General features: G+C 38.7%; 1 protein-coding gene across 1 annotated transcript; it reads left to right on the forward strand.

Moving 5' to 3' along the window:
* Nucleotides 1–1833: 1833 nt before the first annotated feature.
* On the forward strand, nucleotides 1834–6367 carry LOC102709087 (G-protein coupled receptor 1). The gene is made up of 9 exons (XM_006655825.2): nucleotides 1834–2114; nucleotides 2803–2834; nucleotides 3311–3480; nucleotides 4037–4131; nucleotides 4578–4679; nucleotides 4801–4857; nucleotides 5172–5315; nucleotides 5860–5930; nucleotides 6010–6367. The coding sequence occupies exons 1-9, from the start codon at nucleotides 1926–1928 to the stop codon at nucleotides 6116–6118; spliced, it is 969 nt and encodes a 322-aa protein (XP_006655888.1). The 5' UTR covers nucleotides 1834–1925; the 3' UTR covers nucleotides 6119–6367.
* Nucleotides 6368–20599: the final 14232 nt, after the last annotated feature.

Genomic DNA, 20599 nt, shown 5'->3' on the forward strand with positions numbered 1-20599 from the left:
GTTAAAAACATACAATATACGTACACAGTACATGAACGCATACCACATCCCTCGAACTCTCGAAGGCTCACAGACGTATGCACGCCGGTCGCCGAGTCGCCGGCCAATGGTCGTGTCGTCTCAGAAGTCAGAACCCGACGGTGGCGGCGGGACCGAACGCGGCGGCGTGCGAGTACTCGATGCCGACGGGCGCGCGCAGGGCGCCGGCGAGCGCGGCGCCATCGATGAGGTCGCGGACGGCGTTGGCGCAGCACACCCGCAGCCGCCGCAGCGCGCGCCGGTACATCGCCGCCAGCCACCGCACCCGCAGCCGCCGCATCGCCCCGAAGAGCCTCCTCCCCGTCCCTCCTCCTCCGCCGCCGAGCCTCACCACCGCCACCTTCCTCCTCCTCCGCCCCGCCGCCGCCGCCGCCGCCGAAGCCGCGGCCCTCCTCCTCTTCGGCATCCGGAACAGCATGGCTCGCCTTGCGACCTCCACCACGTCGTCGACCATCTCTGGCTCAGCTCAGCTCGATCTCTGATCCCTTCTGCTTTTCTTCTTACCAAGAGAAGAAGCCAAGCTAGCTGCTAGCCACTACTGCAAGCTTTAGCTGCTTCATCTTGCTTGCAGCGCGTTCTAGTTATACTACTTTTCTGTGACCTCCTCCTGGGTGTCAAGCGAATCAATCGCTAGAGATATTTAACCAATGACTGGCTCGATGATGATGTATTTAGCATTTAGCATCAGGTCTTCTCAAGAATGGTCTTTTCTTTCGCTCGAAGGGTGATATATGCTGCGCTGTCACTTGTCAGTTGTCCTATGGAGGCCGGAAAAGTTAGACGGTGTGTCGTGTTTGTGCTACGTTGACCCCAACGACGAGCGGGTGAGATCTCGATGTGCAATTAGTCATCGAAAGTTAAATGTGATGTATTGATTCGCACACTACATCACATAAATAATTAATCTCTCGTTACTAGTATCTCCAAACGAAATTGAAGGAAGGTGTGTATATATAGCAACGAGGAACGGAACTTTATGATTAATTTGATTGATTAACAAAGGAATGTAGCATGAGCAGCGAACGAAGGGACGTTTGACTAACTGAACCGTTTTATGTATGCATTAAACTCGATAATGCATCAGAGCTAAAATAATGTAGTACTCCGTAGTACATCACATCATAGAATAACTACTTAGTAGCTATACTAGGGACCAATGGCGGATCAGAATCCAAATGTTAGAGAGCTAGTTACCTTCTTCCTTTATCCTTTCTATTCTTCTTCCTCCTCTATTTGTGTTCCTCTATTTTACACGGGGGTTATTTTTCTTCCTCCTCTCTTTTGTGTTCCTCTATTTTACACAGGGGTTTGGCGTGTAAGGGGGCTTGAGCCCCGTCAGCTATCCGGTAAATCCGCCACTGCATAACTATTTTTAAATCCGCCACTGCATAACTATTTTTCTCTTATTCCAGAATATAGGATGTGTATGCAAACATGTATTAATTAGCATATATTTTTCTCTAAATTTAATTTATTTTAAATTCTTTACTATTAAAACATTCAACCATATTACATGCATGCATACATATACCAAGATAATCTAAACCAGAGTTAACTATTACTCTTTCTCGTGTTTTTGGGACGGTGGTAGAATATTACAGGATGAAGGGGCTAATACGAGTTCGTTCACGGATGGGCCAGCGGCCCATATACATAAAGCCCAATAAGCCACACGCCTGCACGTGGGCCAGGCCCATCATACTAACCACAAACAAGCCCAATTTAACCACAAGCCTTCTCTACGAAGGCAATCCGGCCCCAATTCCCAATCCCAATCCCAAACCCAAACCCAAACCCAAACCCAACGACCAACGCATTCCCAGTTTCCCACGCCATTCCCTTCCCCCACCTCTCGTCGCGGCGGAGATCGCTCGCCGGCGGCGGAGATGGCCCCGGCCGTGGCGGCGTCGGCGGCGGTGAACCAGGCGCTGAGGGACCGCGACATACTCGACGCCGTGGGCACCTCCGCCGCCGCGCTCTCGCTCGCGGGCTCTTCCTTCATCGTGCTCTGCTACCTCCTCTTCCGCGAGCTCCGCAAGTTCTCCTTCAAGCTGGTTTACTTCCTCGCGGTCTCGGTGAGCGGCGGCTCGGATCTGGAACGCTTCAGTTTCGGGGGTTTGGGTGTTTAGGATGCTAGTCTCGTGATCTGCGTTGGTTGCGATTTGGGATTGGGGGCGCTCGTGGGGCGATCTGCGAGCATTCTGCTGTTCATTCGTCTGCGATTGAGAAATTTCGGCGGTTGATGCCGTTAATTTTTTATGCTTATGCATGCGAGATGAAATAGTTCTCGACAATTTGGTGTCCGGAATAGTATGGATTGGGATATGGGCGTCGTGGTTGTTCCTGGCAGTTGACACTATAAACTTCCCCTATCTTACCTTTTTACCTGATAGATTTCTATCTGGCTAGTTGAAGTGTCCGTGGCAGAGTTGCACATATTTTGCACTTTGATGTGATTTGAAGCATGGACGTTAAGACAGTGAATTCAAGTGCGAGGGTGTTTATAACCTGAAACCTTACTTAATATAGCAATAAGTAGACAATTGGATTCAAGATCATATTTCCTGCTATTGTTTGTTTGAAAGTTAACTAATGGGCATGAATAGTTTCTAGCTATCATGTTGATTTGTTACTATTAATTTCTGCAATACAGCTGATGACTGTACTCTTAATTTCTGCAAGACAGTTGGGACTTGTTTCTTATAGAAATGATATCACATTTCCGTTCAAGCTGTTTTTCTGACAACTTCTGTCTAATTGCAGGATATGTTTTGCAGCTTATTCACTATTATGGGGTATGTTTCTAACTGTATTACCCAAATACTAGTGGGGCTGTTTGGTTGATTACCACAATTTGTGTAAGTTTGCCACACCTCAAGTTAGCCAAATTTGACCCAAGTTAGGTGTGTGTTTGGTTTGTGCCACACTTGTGACAAGATTCCATTTTCAATATATATGGCCTACATGTCAATGACACAAGAAAGTATGACATACTTGTCACATGCTAGCTAAGTGGCTCCATTTTTGTTAGCCAAGCCTTATGCAAGTTAGCTAAAATATTGTGACAACCTTAGGCAAATTGAGTATATCATCCAAACAGACCCTAAATTACTGTGACTAATGTAGGAAAACATGTATTAATGTGAAGGAAAAAACATAATTTTATTTTAGTTTGTTTCTCTTGAACTGTTATTTGCAATCATGTGCTGACTGCTGAGTTTATATCGTGTGCTAGTGAAACATTCTTAAACAAGTGTTTTTCATGTTGCAGGGGCCCATCAAATGCATTCTATTGTTTTGCGCATGACTATAGTGCACACTTCTTCTGCGTGGCTTCTTTTCTATGGACAACCACTATAGCATTCACTCTTCATCGTACCGTTGTCAAACACAAAACTGATGTTGAGGAGTTTGGATCAATTTTCCACCTGTATGTGTGGGGTAAGCAAATTTTTTGACAACTACCTTTCTGGGAGTTTGTGTGTGCCAAATTAGCTGGCACAATATATCTAAGCAGTTAGAAATGCTTGTTGGTTTGGAATACTGCTTCTTTTTCATTTTGAAGTATTGACAATTTTATAGCCGTGTCATCTATGTGAAACCAATGTGATTTGTGCGAGGGAAGTTTGATTTCTTATATCTAAACATTATGTAGACTTGACATACAGACCTTTTGCTACTCCTTTTCTGTTACTATTGTCAACATTGTTTGTCATCCAAGAGCCAAGTATGCGAGTTCCAGTTTCTTGTGCCTTTTCCATTGCTATGCTTGTATGGTAGACAGCTTAAGACTCGATGCATTTGATGGCTTGACGTAATTGTGACCATGTATTGTAATTCATCCTCTTGATCTTGTTGTCCTGGTTGGACTTGCTGTTCTTTGGTGTTTTGCTCCACATCACTATGCCCAAGTCAATCCATTTCTATTTTGTACATGCTATAATAATTTATTATGGAAGTCATATTTTTAGGTCTATAATTTTTTATATATTCACAGGAACTTCACTAGCTACCACTGTATTACGTTCAATAGGAAGTGATTATGGAAGGCCTGGTACCTGGTGTTGGATCCAACAAGGAAGCATGGCAAAGGCACGTGATGTTTTGTGCTTTGTTAGTTGTTACTAGTCAGTTAACTTAGATCTAACACTGCTATTGCTAACCTAGCTACAGCATACATTTAAGCCTTCTTATCCATGGTAGTCAGAGTAGCCCAAATTTGGTGCTAATGATTTACTTATATGCTTCTTCTTTCATTTAAGTAACATTTATATGGAATTGCTTACAGACCTTGCAATATCTCGAATCAAGATGTTATGGTGTCATAAAGTTTAGTGAGTCTCTGATAGTAGACTTATGCTATCCTTAGTTTGTATATTTGACTTTTGGGTGTTAGCTTCTTTTCCATTTCATTACTGCAACTTATGTCTTCTGTTGATTTGCCATCTTGATCCCAGCTAGACCATTGATTCAAATAAAAAGTATTGTCATTTGTCTGAATTTTAGGAATGGTTCATTATAAGGTCTTTTATCTGCAGGTCTTGCACTTGATAACCTTTTATCTTCCACTGTGGGGTGCCATTCTCTACAATGGGTATACGTACTTTCAGGTTAATCGCATGATAAATAATGCAACACGGGTATGCATACAGTTTTCTATTGTATATGATGGTAAATAAGGCTTATGTTGCAAATCCTTGTGAATTCTCCTCCTTTTGCCTGTATATTTTGATTTTAATAAGATCATGGATGAATCTGTAGATGGCTGTTGGCATAAGTGATCGATCAATACAATCTGATGTGAGGGCAGACAAGAAGGTATAAGTTTCTTACACACCTCTTCTCATTATGCCTACTGAATTTTTTTCCCCTAATGTGCTACTATATTGTTCCTATTGCTATGAATTCGGAGAGTAACTCATTTGATCATATTATTTTCTATACCTCCTGTCATGGAGTTGGAGTACACCTTATATATTATCATGTTTTGAGCAGAAAAAGTATGTAAATTTTACTTATATTATCATGCTTCCTGGATGCCTAGATCAACCCTGCAACAATCCGGCAGCAGAGAGGAAAATAAATTTATTGAGCAGATACAGCTTACTGACTTCACTTGTTTTCTTTTGCAGGCGTTTAATCGGTGGGGTTATTACCCTCTCATTCTAATAGGTTCATGGGCTTTCGCAACAATCAATCGCCTGCATGACTTTGTTGATCCAGGCCACAAGATATTTTGGCTCTCCATTCTTGATGTTGGGTTTGCTGGACTTATGGTGAGTACTTTCATCCTAGATGATAGTTGCTGTTCTGAATTCCTGTGTTGCGAACTTGAGGGAATGTTTTCATAACATATTAAATCCACTTTGATATTGTGGATTGAACAATCCTAAGGGTAAGGATCTAGAGAAAGATGAGTCCACATATCTTGCTGTCGGTCCTTTTGATAATTAGCTATAATGGGAGGGCTGGACTTCCAACCATACTCTTTTTGGGACGTGTATGAATTTGATTGTAGTTCATACTTAGGGTGTGTTCGTTGGTGAGGGTTAAGAAAAAAATTAGCACATGATTAATTAAGTATTAGCTATAAAAACCTGAGAAATAGGTTAATATGATTTTGTAAGCAACTTTCCTATAGAAATTGTTTGCAAATGAGACGTGTACTTCATCATCCAAAGAATTGGTGCAATTGAGCATCCACGGTGACTATTGTACAGGAAAATAAAATTGGCTTGAGCTTACCTTGCATTATTTCTCCCACGTTTCATCTATGTTAACATATTTTCCGTGGATATTAATGTTTCCTGGTATCTTTAGGGGCTTTTTAATTCCATCGCTTATGGGCTCAACTCGTCAGTGCGCAGAGCCATTGCTGAAAGACTTGACATGTAAGTTATTTTCTATAAACTTATCATGTACAATATTGCTTTATGTACTATAAAGCATTTTGTTTCCTGAATTATCCAGGTATCTTCCTGAGAAATTTAAAAGGAGCCTCCCTACTCTGACAAGATTTAAAAGTCAGCAAGAAAATGAACTTACTTCTCTTATTGTCGATGCAAGTAACAACACATAGGAATTTTCTAGCATAGTGAATTTGTTCATATCTTGTGGGTTTTTCAATTCCAGAAAGGGTATGTTGCATTACTGTAGAGCAATTGTTTAGCATTAACCACTGTTAGCGTGTGTAATAGTTCCCCTGCGGTCCTTTGTTGATTGCTTTGAACATGAGCAGTGTATAATGAATATCTGCAGTACATAAGAGGTTAGGAGATAGGCAACTCGGATGTTCTTTTTTATGTACGCCATCATGTTTTGCTTTTTATGTTTCCCTCAAATTCTGTCCACGGACTGTGCAGCTTATTAATGTTCCAGTGCTCCTTACATTTGACAATGTCAAAACAGCAGATTTTCATCTTTTGGAAATACTAGCTTAATGAACCACGAGCTCTTCGCAGAGTTGGTGCTGATAGATCTGTTCGAAGAGAATGTTCCTCCAGTTTCAGACCAAGGGCATGATCGTTTGGATTTTTTTCCAAACGACATATTTATAAAGAAAAATAATTTGTAAATAAAACTTTTATATACGTGTTCCAAATGTGAAAAATAAACTACGATGAAAACCTCTAAATTTAAGGTTAAAAAAACTTTGGCTTATACTCCAGCAGAAGCGAAAAATGAGGACGTAAAACCTTCAAAAATTTGACAATCTGACCTTTTTGGAAAGTTTATTCAAAACTTTCCTCTTGATTCCTCTCGACGCGCCCGCACAACATCTTGCTCGGTCGGTTTTGATGTGGATCCGGCACAACCATCGCTATGTCTGCGTCGTCCCGTTGGTCCACAAAATTGTATAAATTTCCTACGTGACCTAGGTTTTATATACATCATGGCCTATCCAGTGCATAGACAAACCAGCTAGGCAAATGTGAGTTGCTTGATACATGTTCAAGTTTTTGTTTAGCTCTAGCTGATTGGAACCAACTAATTTGTAGTCCGCACTGCTCGTGAACTTCTAATTTTTTGAATGGCAAGATGCTTATTGATTTTCTTTGATCACTAGAAAGTGGAAACAATCTGGGTTTTTTTTAACTGAATAAACTGTATATCCAGTCCTTAAACTTATTCACTATTGTCTCTAGACTTTTGTACTCTTAGAATGCACATCTAGATCCTAACATTTACTAAAGTGTGTCATCTATGTTCCAAACTGTCGCAACCTCTTCGAAGACCTCTGTGACGCTCACGTAGCAATGTAACATGCTGCATGGACACTAAGATGACGTTATTTTTAAAAAGTCATTTACTGTAGAGTTAAAGATAATTCCACATCATTGTCTATGTGGCATGTCACATCATTGCCTTAGAGGGTTGCGGTGATTTCGGACCTATATAACACACCGTAACGAGTTTTGTGATCTAGATATGTAATTTGAGAGTATATAATCTAGATAATACTGATGAATAAATTTAGGGATCGACTTTGTCATGAAATTTATGTTTTATTTTCTAAATAAGATTTTCCAACTATATTAGTCGATGCAAGTGTCTAACATCAAAATAAAAGTAGGGAGTAGCTTAGGCCCTGTTTAGTTAGAAAATATTTTTGGGAGAGAGGTCACATCGACACGTACAGTCACATATTTAAAGTATTAAATATAGTCTAATTACAAAATAAATTCTAGATTCTACCTGGAAACTGCGAGACAAATCTTTTGAGTCTAATTAATCCGTCATCAGCACATGCTAGTTACTGTAGCACTTATGACTAATCATGTACTAATTAGGCTTAAAAGATTCGTCTTACGATTTTTTTCCATAACTATATAATTAGTTTTAATGTTATATATATATAAACATTAAAACTAATTATATATATATAATGCTTTTTTTAGGTGTCCAAATATTTGATGTGATGTTTTTAGGAAAGTTTTTTGGAACTGTTAGCCTTAGGCTCTCATCCTAGATCAAGTCTCTTTTTTTTGTTACTTTCTGTGCACTTCTCGTTCAGATGGCATTTTCAATTTTAGTGCCTACAATGATTAGTTATAGCTAAATAGCAATAGTAGTGTCCTGCTACCGTGACGACATTACACCACTAAAATAGCATAGAAAAATGTTAGAGCTGATGTATAAGAAGTGCCATTATTTTGAACATACACATGTGAAGAATATTTTTTTCTTAAAGGGCGGGACAAAAATTAAACCTTTATCATCGAATTGAATATATCTATTGTAGTTTTAGTTTTCTGGGTGCAACCCACGGTCTATTTTTGTAGTGTATATACTCATATTGTACCATTTGGCTGCATACACCCATTTATAAATGATATAGAGGCCATATGATTATGGCTGTTTTCTTTTTTGTCCAAGATGAAATATTATTTGATTTTTGATATTTATCTAATGGTGAAAAATGATAAAGTAAGTTGCTAGAAAGTTAAAATTCTATTTTAAAAGATGATAAACTTATATATAGAAATTAAAAAATATACCGTTTAGCTATTTAGAAAATGTTCGTGTGAATATCGAGAAGAAAATAAGAGTAATCGTGAAAAGAACACAGCCCAATCCATTATGATGAAAAAAAAAAAACCAACCGTGCTATCCAATTTCACGCACGGTATACAAGTCCGCCCACAAGATTGCGAACCACGCACTGCTTGTTTGGCTGAAACGGCTAGTGTCCCAGCGTCATAAAATCCCTTCATTTTGCCTATAAATACCCTCTCCGCCCTATTCGAAACCTCCCCTTCCTCACGATCACGGCCTCGCAGAAACACACACCCTTGCTACTCCGCTTCTCGGACTACCAATTCTTTTTTCTCTTCCATTTTTGCCGTCGATTTCTGTTGATTTTCTTTCCCCTGTTCGATCTCCTGGACCTGCAGATTGTTCCATATATACACCTGTTCGAATTCGATCGATGGAGCTCGTCTCCGAGGTGGCCTTTCTCCTCCTCTGCGTCGCGGTCGGCGGCGCCGGCATGGTCGGCCCGATTACGGAGGCTCTGGAGGAGGGCGCCGCCGTCACGGGCAGCCGCGCCGCCGCGGCCGGGGCTCCTCCGTGTCGTCCTCCCGGCCACCTATTTCCTCGGCGTGATCCTCGCCGGCCGCTTTGAGCTTCGGCTCGCTCGCTCGCTTGCCGGTGACCATGATTGCCCCCCTCGGCCGTGCTTTCTGTGGCGATGCTTGCGGTGTCCCCTCTGGATTCTCTCGCGGCCTCATCTGCTGCTGCTCTTCGGGGATTGCTGAGCAATTCTTTGAGATTTCGTTCAGATTTGAACCGATTGTCAAGGATTTGAATCTTGATCCCCGTATCCAAATTCTAAAGAGGTCTAACAATTACAGATTTGCTCCACTCAAACAATCGTTTCTGGTCTGGTCGTTGGATCTAACGATATTTATCCTGTTTAGCTAAATCCAATAGTAAGAAACTATTTAGTAACATGAGCATGAGCTATTGATACATCCAACATACTTTTTGTTAGACGGAACTGATAACTAGGAGGGAGAAAAACCAAGAACAAAATTTGGGCACTGCCAAGACACAGCCAAATGATTTACACCTCATCTTTTCGATTTTAATTATACATATAACTAAAATTTAAATTTTTTTACTTTGATTTTAGAGTTTTTCATCGTACTTATTTTAGCCTTAACTTTACCACTAAGAATATATATATATATATATATATACTATTTTTTATTTATAAATATACCGTTAACAATTACCCATTAGTATTATATAAAGTTCAAAGTTTTGATAAAATAAAAAAGATTTCACCTTTTAGGTTGTGCGTTGGCCTTGTTTAGTGCCCAAATTTTTTTTTAAAATTATCACATCGAATTTTTAGATACCTAAATAAAGCATTAAACATATATGAACCAAAAAACTAATTGCACAGTTATGGAAGAAATCTTGAGACGAATCTTTTAAGCCTAATTAATCAATGATTAGCCATAAGTGCCACAGTAACCAACATATGCTAATGACGGATTAATTAGGCTCAAAAGATTCGTCTCGCGGTTTCTAGCCTAGCCGTGAAATTCGTTTTTTATTCGTGTCTGAAATCCCCTTCCGACATCCGATCAAGAGTTCGATGTGATGTTTTTACCAAAATAATTTGGCAACTAAACACCACCTCCGCCTCTCAAGATTTGGCCATGCCGCCTCCGCCTCTCAAAAAGATTTGCCAAAAAAATCTAGGCTAGCCAGGCGGCGCCATGGCTCGGCACAGGCGCATTAGCCATGCCGCCGCCTCCGCCTCCGCCTCCGCCTCTCTCACGCAGCCACGGGGAACGGGAGGCAGACGCACGCATGCACGGGAGAAGAAGCAGTCGGATAGGCTGTATTCTTTTCACGCGGATAATTTTGTCCGAAATTTAGTTGACCGGTTGACATATTTTCTGTGATTTTAAAAATTCGAGATGACCATTTTAGAGGAGAGGAGCTGGATACGAGGCCATTTCAGAGAAGCCACCGGTTTGGTGGCTATTTAAGTGAAGCCACTCGGATTCGTGGCCTAAATAGCAAATTTCTCATGCTCGACGGTCCGGGAACTACCACAGTACTACTGTCTGTGTGGGGGAATAATGTACCGTGGAAGTTTGGGGTTGTTTAGTTTGAAAATTTTTTTAAAAAACATTACATCAAAACTTTAAACACATATTTGAAGTATTAAACTTAGTCTAATTACAAAACAAATTTCAGATTCCGCCTGGAAACCGCGAGACGAATCTTTTTAGTCTAATTAATCCGTCATTAGCAAATGTTGGTTACTGTAGCACTTATGGCTAATCATGTCCTAATTAGACCTAAAAGATTCGTCTCACTGTTTTCTCTATAACTGTGTAATTAGTTTTAGCGTTTATATATATTTAATGCTTTATTTGAATGTCTAAAGATTTGATATGATGTTTTTGGAAAAAAAATTTAGGGACTAAACAGCCCCTCTCTGTATATTTATCTCTGCGTTCCTGCTTATGTTCGTACAAAAAGTTACAAGCGTGCCTGCCATGTAAGCGAGCTTCACCTACAAAGTTACAAGTGTATCCAGTGAATTCACCTCCCAATCTGACTTGTCATTTGGATGAAGAAGCTAGTGGCGAATGCAGTATTTGGATCACCCTTGTGTTTTTTCCTCCCCCATCTTCTCCCCTCTCTTTTTTCTCCCAATCTTGGCATCTGAATTTCTGGCAAAGTTCAGACATGCAACACATAACAACACAGTAGTGGTGTTGCAGAAGATCAGTAACGTGTCGAACGACACAGAAAAAAGATGAAGAAGCTGGCTCCGTTTTTTCTTCTCTTTCTTCTCAGCTAAGCGAGGAAAAGGTACGCGTAATACTACTACTGTGACATTCGCCCAATGTGAAAACGAACAATGACATGAACTAGTGACAGTACTGTAATAAAATACTCCAACTTGTAACAACATAGTTATAGACCATAAAATAGATATTCAGGCCCCACGCGTAATATGTGCCCCAATGTGAATTTGGCACCCTTGTACGTTTCTTGATATATTCAGGCGCCACGTAGAATGCAAAAACTTGATCGGAATCCTGTTAGAATTGCAACTGTTTCCTGTAATATTCCCAGTAGGCATCACGTAAGAGCGATCGATGTTTCGTGTGATATATGTACCCTTTGAAAATTACAACAGTTTCCTATTCCTGTGATATTCTGGTAGGTAGTATCCTGCGAGAACTGAAACTGTTCCTGTGATATTAATGCAGTCTTGGGAGACGATCGTTTGGCATTTTCAGTGAAAAAACCAAACTACATATTTACAAACAAAAAAAATAATTTATAAATAAAAATTTTATATAGATGTTCTTAGCGATCTAAAATCTAAGACTGAAAATAACTACGATAAAAAAATCCGAATAACTTTAAATTAATGTTTGAAAATTCAAATTTTGATTTATAAATATAAACAAAGCGAAAAGATAGGGCTGCTCTTGTTTGGATGGTCAGAAAACTCCATTCTGTGCATCAACCATGCATCTTCAATTCATAATCTCCGATTCAAGCTCTTCTGTTAGGCCTTGCTCGGTCCATCTCGTAGTTCTGTACAACAGCTCCAACAGGTGACCACCCGTAATAAAAATGCATGGCTTCATCTTGAAAATGATTTCCATCTTGCAGTCTACCTATTGAAGGGCTCTTTGGAACAAAGAAATTTTACAGGATCTTTTAGGAACTCAAACTAATTCCTGCAAAAAAGTACCGTGAAATTCCTACGTCCCAAAGTAGTCCCACACATGTAACTCACCACACTTGCATCCAGAAGCTAACTCTGAACTTCTGAAGAAAGAACGAGTGACGAGCACCAGCCATCAGAGCTATCTACAGTGAGTGAGCAAGCTATCTCAGCCATGGCTTCGAAGTTTGGCAAGGATCAATGCATCCGGCGAGTGATCCTCATATATATATGGCGCGTCTGAACGCAAGGCGAAAGCCTCGTTTGGACAGCACACATTGGCGTGGCAGGTTGGGCTTGGGGCGACGGCAATGGCGACATCTGCCGCGCCGGAACCGTTGAAAAATTAACACAGAAGGCGAAGTTTTTTAAGGCTGGGGAGGCCTCATACTTTGGGATTAAGATTCCACGGCCGGAAGTTTCGTCGAAGGATCGTCACCGGCACCACCGTCGAAGTTTCGCGGAAGCTGCCTGCAAGGTTAAGGCCCTTTGTATTGAATTACAGAAATGAAAAAACGGATGAATAGAAAAAAATATAGGATTCTAACAGGAATATAAGTATAAAATAGAGGATTGTAAAACAAATAACCCTTTGATTGGACAACAGGAAAAACACATGAATTTGAGGAGAGATAAAGACTTAAAGGAATTTTTCCAAAAGATTCAACCTCTTATTAAATTTTCTCTAAAACTTGTATAAGAAGAGATATTCCATAGGATTTCATAGGATTCATTCCTTTTGATTCAAAGAGATTTATAGGAAAACTCTTATATAAATGAAATCTCCTAAATATTCTTTGAATCAAAGAGGATCTGAATTTTATGCGTAAGGGAGGCCGCCGGCCGGCCGGCGAGGAGAACGCACTCTGCAAAATTGTGCAGACATCAAAACCCATAATACGTACGTTGGTTGTGTTTTTAGGCATTTCAGCAGTAAGCATATGCACAAGCATGTTCATATCTCGCAGTTAGATTGCTTATACTCCCTCCGCTTTCTCTATTTGACGTCGTTAGTCTTTAAAAAAATTTATGTTTAATCATTTATCTTATTTAATTTTTTTATCTAATATGTAAAATCATAAGTCACGTTTATAATTTCTGTAGTAATAAAATCAAATCATAACAAATTAATTAATAATTATATAATTTTTTTAAATAAGACAAATAGTGAAACGTAGATCAAGTCAATGATGTTAAATTAAAAAAAACAAAGGGAAAGTGTTTTTACATACTTGTGATTTGTTTGATTTAAGAATCGGCACATACCGGGGAACAAATTTAGGCGAAATAAAAGAGGAAGAAAGGTTTAGCATATGGTGTAAAATCAGAAATTCACAAGGGTTATTACACAAGCGGCCGTTAAGTCGTGCCACCCAGAACAAAATCATAAGCAACCAAACCCGTTCATCAGCCATTAAAAACCATCGGATCATATTTCCGGCGGTCGTCCTCATTTCGACCTTGACTTGGGGGTGTTTAGTGGGAGGAAATAAAAATCTTTGGATGTCACATCAAATATTTAATCTAATATTAGAAGGTGTTTTCGGATACAAATAAAAAAATACATTTTATGGCTCGCCTACAAACCGCGAGACGAATATTTTGAACCTAATTAAGCCTTCATTAGCATATTAGTTTACTGTAGCACTGATGACTAATCATGGGCTAATTAGGCTTAAAAGATTCGTCTCACGATTTCTCACATAACTATGCAATTATTTTTTCGTTTCGTTTATATTTAATATACTATTTAGATGTCCAATGATTCGATAGGATGGTTTTGAGAGGAAATTTTTGGGAACTAAAGGGCCCAAGCCCTTTGACTCTAGCAGTGGGGCATAAATCGCATGTTTAGTACTCCAGCGTTGAAAAGAAATATTCCTATCTTTTCTTATACTTATATTTATAAGCCAAATTTTTAATTTTTAATTTGAAGTTAATTTTGAAGGCTTCTCGCCGAAGTATATTTTTCAATTTTGTCTTCTAGATCGTTATGAACACGTAGATAACATTTTTATTCATAAAAATTTTTTGTTCGTAGATACTTCCTCCGTCCCACAAAAAACCAACTTTTCGGTTTTTGTGTCGAGCGTTTGACCATTCGTCTTATTTGAAAAATTTTCAAATTTTTTTTAAAAAATTATTCACACATAAAATACTATTCATATTTTATCATCTAATAAAAATAAAATTATTAATCATAAATTTTTTTAATAAGACGAAGAGCTAAACATTGTATAAAAACTCAAAAGTTGATTTATTTTGGTACAGAGGGAGTATATCGGTTAGCTCCATAGAAACCCAAACAATCACTAAAAGACAAGCCCAGCCTTTTGCATTGACGACGACCATGACGTCTCTACTTCGTATCACACGTCTGTCCGACCAGGGCAGGTTAACATACGACAAATTGACATTTTTGGCAGGTTTCGTGTGTTCCCTCCCACCGGTACAAATCAGATGGAATCCAGGCCGTCCATCTCGCTATAAAGCACCCAGATGTGAGGCGCGTCTCCGCTCAGAGAGACACGCACACCGTACCAGCAAGAATGGCTTCCTGCGTCCCACCGATCGTCCTCGTGGCGTTCGATCGCGTTCTCGAGCTTGCAGGTTCTCGAATCAACCCTCGCCGCGCCGAGGAAGGCGTCGCCGCCGCTGAATCCCGTCGCCCGACTCGTCGCAGACGACCTTCTCCTTGCCATTCTGGCCACTTTCGAGCTCACCTGTCTGCTTCTGTTTGCTCACGTCGGCTCGCTCGGCGCCGGCGGCGGCGCCACGCGACATCTCGCCATCACAACGCTCGCCGCCGCCGCCGCCGCAGCTCTCCTCGCGGCAACCCTCCTCTCTCACGTCTCCACCACCGGCGCCGCCGCGTGGGCGCAGTCCAGTAGTTGAAGGCCAAAGTGAGATCTCTCTGACGTCTCCACCAATTTTTTTTTGTTTTTGTTTTGTACCTATCACTTGGGTTGCAAATAATTCTACTCGATCATGGCAACTTTTACCGGTATATTTCAAGCCTGTTGCTTGCCGGTTTTAATTGAGAGCAATTTTACCGCCCTTGAGAAGTACCACTGTTTTCTATATAAAATTTTTAGAAAGTACCAAAATTTAGAAGAGTTTTACTCCTATCCTTCCTTTTATACCTTGAAGTATCGGTACCTCGAGATATCAAATCGTTTCTCACATTGATTCTAGCTAAGTAGGATGTGCTATTAAATTGAATGATCAGAAACGATTTGGTACCGCGAGATACCGGTATCTCGAGGTACAAACGATTTGGTACCGCGAGATACCTGTATCTCGAGGTATAAAAGGAAGGACGAGAGTAAAACTCATTTTACAAAGCTCTTCAATTGGCAGTTAAGCAGATGAAGTTCGTTTCTTCAGTTCGTGGAAAAGGCTATCGGTAATCACCTTAATTTCGTGGATCTTTTTCTGCAAATCCTGTTTTCTATATTGTTTGAACATACTAATTAACTTTTATTTTCTTTATGCCCTTCTAGCTTCCGTGGATCTTTTTCTGCAAATCCTGGTTTCAATATTGTTTGAACGTACTAATTAACTTTTGTTTTCTTTATGCCATTCTCTATTTCGCCAGCATCAGCAAGACTGAAGACTAGAATACTTCTTACTACACTTGTACTCAAGCTGTCAAGCAGTTGCCAGAGCATTTAAGTGGACTTTTCTTGTCTTTTTCCTACCTTTTTCTTTGTAAAGTTTAATTTCTCGTACTTCAATAATCTATTGTATAAATATATCTTTTGCCCTTCCTTTTCAATCATGCGGTCTTCTCTAAATAAATCATGTGGTGGAGCTCAGCGCTCGTGTGAAATAGTATGCTCAACTCTTTTGGAATAACATACATGGATTTAATTTCTTCCCTGCTACGCACTCTGATGAGAAATTTCTGTGCTTGTGAGAACAGATTGTACTTTCCAACATATTTGTCACGATACTGTGTCATCAACAACCTTTTACTCTAGGAAAAAATGTTTTTTTTTTCTACGGACCAGCTAGTTTTATGATTACCGTGTTGGTAAATTTTCAATAAGAACACGCGTCTTACTAAAACATTTTTAATATAAGTCATACTCAGAGTATATTTAATGATACAATAAACGAATGGTCATATCATGAAGTGAAGAATTAATAATCGTCAACGTATGTATATGGTAACGAAATAATTCAACAGCATCCAAGTTAAGTTGCAGCACAACGATTACACATACTAAGATCTAGATTTTGTTGCGGAAATGGCGCGTGTGCCGCGTCGCATCAAGTTCGTTTCTGCCGTGATGGTCGGTAAACTCTTCTGTTTCTGTAGCTTCCTGGTATACTTGAAAGGTGATCGACTGATGTGAATGAAATCTTAAAGAAGTACTCCTTTCGTTCCATAATAAGACAACTTTTCAGTTTTCATGTTCAGCGTTTAACAATCCGTCTTATTTAAAATTTTTTAAAAAAATTCTAAAAAAATTAGTCATACGTAAATTATTTATAATTTATCATCTAATAAAAACAAAATTGTTAATCATAAAAAAATTAAATAAAGTGAAGAGTTAAAAATTATAGGTAAAAAGTAAAAGATTAGTTTATTTTAGGACGGAGAGAGTAGTCGAGTACCAGCTATATTGGACTTTTCATAACGGTTGGAGTATTTGCATACGGGGGATTTGGATCCTATGCACTCCTCGGTGACTGTAACATAAGAAGTCATATTACTACTGTTTTATGTAAATCTAATGGTCTAGATTCTATGGCGTATTGTTTGCACATTGAAGATACCGTAGAGGTTACTGTAGCAACTGTCTAGAAACAGAACTAGAGCATCACATCTTAGCCGTTCACTGAGAAAAAAAATGGATAGCCACAATCGCATGCAGTCCCTAATGTGTAGTTCTAACTACGGCCGGACTAATCTCAGTTTGTATATGGACACTGTTATGGTATTTTCTATTAGTAGGATAGTAGTGTACTAACTATTAGTTTTTATAAGTATATCAAATATTTTATTTTAGACTTGGTAAGATATATTTATTAATTTATTTATTTTAATATGATATATGATATGTAAATTTATCCCAAAGTTATGCATTTTAGTTTTAGTTTTATCCATATAAAATTTCCACTGCACATATTACCGATGTGTTATAAGAGCATCTTTAAGAAAATGATTAAATTTTGACTCTCTAAATCTAAATTTAGTCATTCATGTCAGGTTTAAAAACTCCAAATCTGATGTGTACTTTAACCGACTCTATATCCTTACTCTCCAAATTTGGCAAGAGGGAGATGACTGGTGGGTCCTAACCACGTAGGACCCATGGATAACAATCTTGCCAGTGAAATGATGAGTTATTATGTTTGACCATTGAGAAACCATGTTTAGCCATTCAAATGATATGACAAGTTAAATATGTAAATAATTTTTTTGCAAAATTATCAAAAAATAGTATACAAATAAGATGGGTAGTCTCTTGGAGATGCTATAAGAAAGTTAAATCCATTGGATTCAAAGTAACGAACGGCTCACGATCATTAAAAAGTAACTTTAAAAAAATCCTATAGCAATACGAACGTAACAAAAAAAAAGAAAGAATATCCTATCCAGATGCACAACTGCAAGGGCAAACGATTTGGAAATGGGAACCATTCTCGGACATAGGAATGGCAAAGGACAAGATCTTCGCTCTCCCACGCAGGACATGGCCTGACAGTCCTTCCGTAGCAGATTCCAAAAGAGAAAAAGGGGAAAACATATTCTCCTCTAGAAAGAAAATGGAAAAAAGGGTCAAAGCGATGCTTTTCCCCTGTCCAATACCAAAATCAAGAAACCGAGTGAGACACACGTGTGTTTCCACTTTGCAAGAGGTACCGTCGATGGCGCAAATTCGGGTTTCTTCGAAATGACAAAAATTTTGTTATTTTGAAACACTTTTTGGTAAAATGGATCTAAACACTAGGATAAAAAAATGACAACTTTGTATTTAGTATTTGGCAGTCTAGAGTAGCAAATTTCGTCAAAAAGCGTATAGGGATACGGACCATCTCCCACTTTTGCTAAAAAAATGACAACTTTTATATGCCTCTAAACACGCAGTTGCAAAAATACAATGCCAAAACTTTTGTCACCAAAACTTTTGTCATCAAAACTTTTGTCATTTACCATTTCCTATTCTAAATGAATCTAAACAGGCCCTCGGTCAGGGAAAAATCCCCGGCCAATACAGGATCGATCCCGGCAAATGCACTGAGAGGCAAGCCGGTCATGCTGATCCGCACTGAAAGCTGATGGTGCTGATCGGTCCAAACAAATTGAAAGAGACCCTGTCTCTGCTGCCACTAATATCCATCTTTTTTTTTTGTCAACAACTAATATCCAACACACACACGCTTACACGGCGGTGAGAGGCCGAGGTAGTTAAAGGACGTGTACCAGCAGGAAAAAGATGGCTCGACGTGATGCGGCCATACTTCATGCACGAACCATAACACAGAACGCTCGAATAGTGGCAAAGGTGGAGCAACATTAATATAATGGCAAATTAAGGTGGAGCAGCATTAAGTGCATCTGAGTATCACTTAGGCTTAGCATCACTGTTAGAGATGGACAAAAAGACACCAAGTTTATGGCTCGGATTGGCTCAAACTCATGGTCTTGACTAGTAAATCGAGCTAGGCTTTTAGCTCGTGAGTTGCTCATAAGCACAAAATATCGCTGTATCTTCACAAATTTCCGCTTCTAACTAATAATTAGTCTTATAATTACATCTAAACTGTATGTATTTAGTATTTCTTATTAGTTTGTTAGTATCTACTACTACGTCAATATATGATAAAATATTACTACGTTAATATATGATAAAATGGTAAATGTAAAAATTATAAAGATGATTTAAATGAGATATACACCCTCGGTCATTTGTAGAGAAAACAAAGAACATATCTATAAATAAAAAATAATTTGAATAAAACTTTTATTTTTTAGATAAAGAAAGTTTTTATTGATCTCAGATGATTACATTAAGGTGATACAATAACTCAAAGACCACTTCCGTTCTAATAAAACTTTCATATACATGTAGTATTGATATAAAATGTGAGAAATAAACTTGAGTGAAAAACACTCAAAATCAATTTTAAATTTAAAGATGAAAAATTAAATTTTGAGTTATAACCTCAACCCCAACCCAAAAGATGGGGGCAAACGAGTCAACATGTAAATCAAGTCGAGCATCACACACCCAACAAATTAATCATGATTTGATAATTAGTCATGGCTCGTGGGGGTCAAAAGAATACAGTCAAATCCATCCACAAATTTGGGGAGTGGATTTTAAACTCCCCACTCATCTATTGCATGTTAATAGTCATAAAAAATTGAAAAAAATTATAAAGATAGATTAATATAAGATATAACACTACACAAACATGTAAGTCAAATATTACTTCTACAATACATAACAAAAATAACAAATTAAACTCTAAATAATATACGTATACTCATAGTCATATTTGTTTTTTTATGGATTATAGAATTTATATTTGAATTTGCATGTTTGTGTAGTGATATATCTTATATTAATATATCTTCATAGATTTTTATATGACTATTTGGATAACATAAAATAAACAAAGGGACATTCCCTCCGGAGTTTAGAATACTTTTCAACAAATTTGCATACCGTGTGGTGACGAGATGTATCCATAAAGAGAATTTGCATACCCGGTAGGGTGACGAGACCGTGTATATTTTTTTTACATTCCAGTGACACACTTGCTCTTTTTTTTTTAATGTTCATGTGCAGCAACTTCGTTTATATTGGTGTAATGCGACATCCAAACAAAAACAATAATTAGGCCACCAAGATCGTGCAAATGGACGTTAGGTCCAATTTTACTGGTAATAAACTTCGAAATGTATCTAAAATAGCATGAGAATGAGATGGAGATGGAGGATGCCAAGCATGCGAGCTATTCATGTGTTTCATCATCAATGTTTGTTGCCAGAATTCGTGCGATTACATTGGTGGTTTGTTAACCATGATTTCACGGCTTACTTCGATGTTTTATTGCATGGTTATTTTGCATTAATTTTCTTTTCTTCTGCTGCGTTTTTAATCTAATTGCAGCTAATGTGATTTTTGACCTCTGTATTTTCTCAAGAAAGGCATGGCAGACAGCTAAGCACAGCAAAAAAAAAAGAGCCAAAACAAGAATTTGCTAAGTAAACAAAACAAACTTAGCCCATATCAACAACTAACCCAAAAAATATTGAAAAAGCATACGTGTACATTGTCCTAAAAATACAAATCCAAAAGCTATTAGCTTGACTTTGGAAGTGCACGC

This window comes from Oryza brachyantha, chromosome 6 (assembly GCF_000231095.2).
Source record: "Oryza brachyantha chromosome 6, ObraRS2, whole genome shotgun sequence".
In the NCBI taxonomy this organism is placed as follows: domain Eukaryota; kingdom Viridiplantae; phylum Streptophyta; class Magnoliopsida; order Poales; family Poaceae; genus Oryza; species Oryza brachyantha.

Coding starts and splice junctions, on each gene's coding strand:
- LOC102709087 (XM_006655825.2), top strand. CDS start 1,926: ATGGCCCCGGCCGTGGCGGCGTCGGCGGCGGTGAACCAGGCGCTGAGG. Junction 2,115..2,802: donor TTTACTTCCTCGCGGTCTCG/GTGAGCGGCGGC, acceptor GTCTAATTGCAG/GATATGTTTTGCAGCTTATT. Junction 4,858..5,171: donor ATGTGAGGGCAGACAAGAAG/GTATAAGTTTCT, acceptor TTTCTTTTGCAG/GCGTTTAATCGGTGGGGTTA.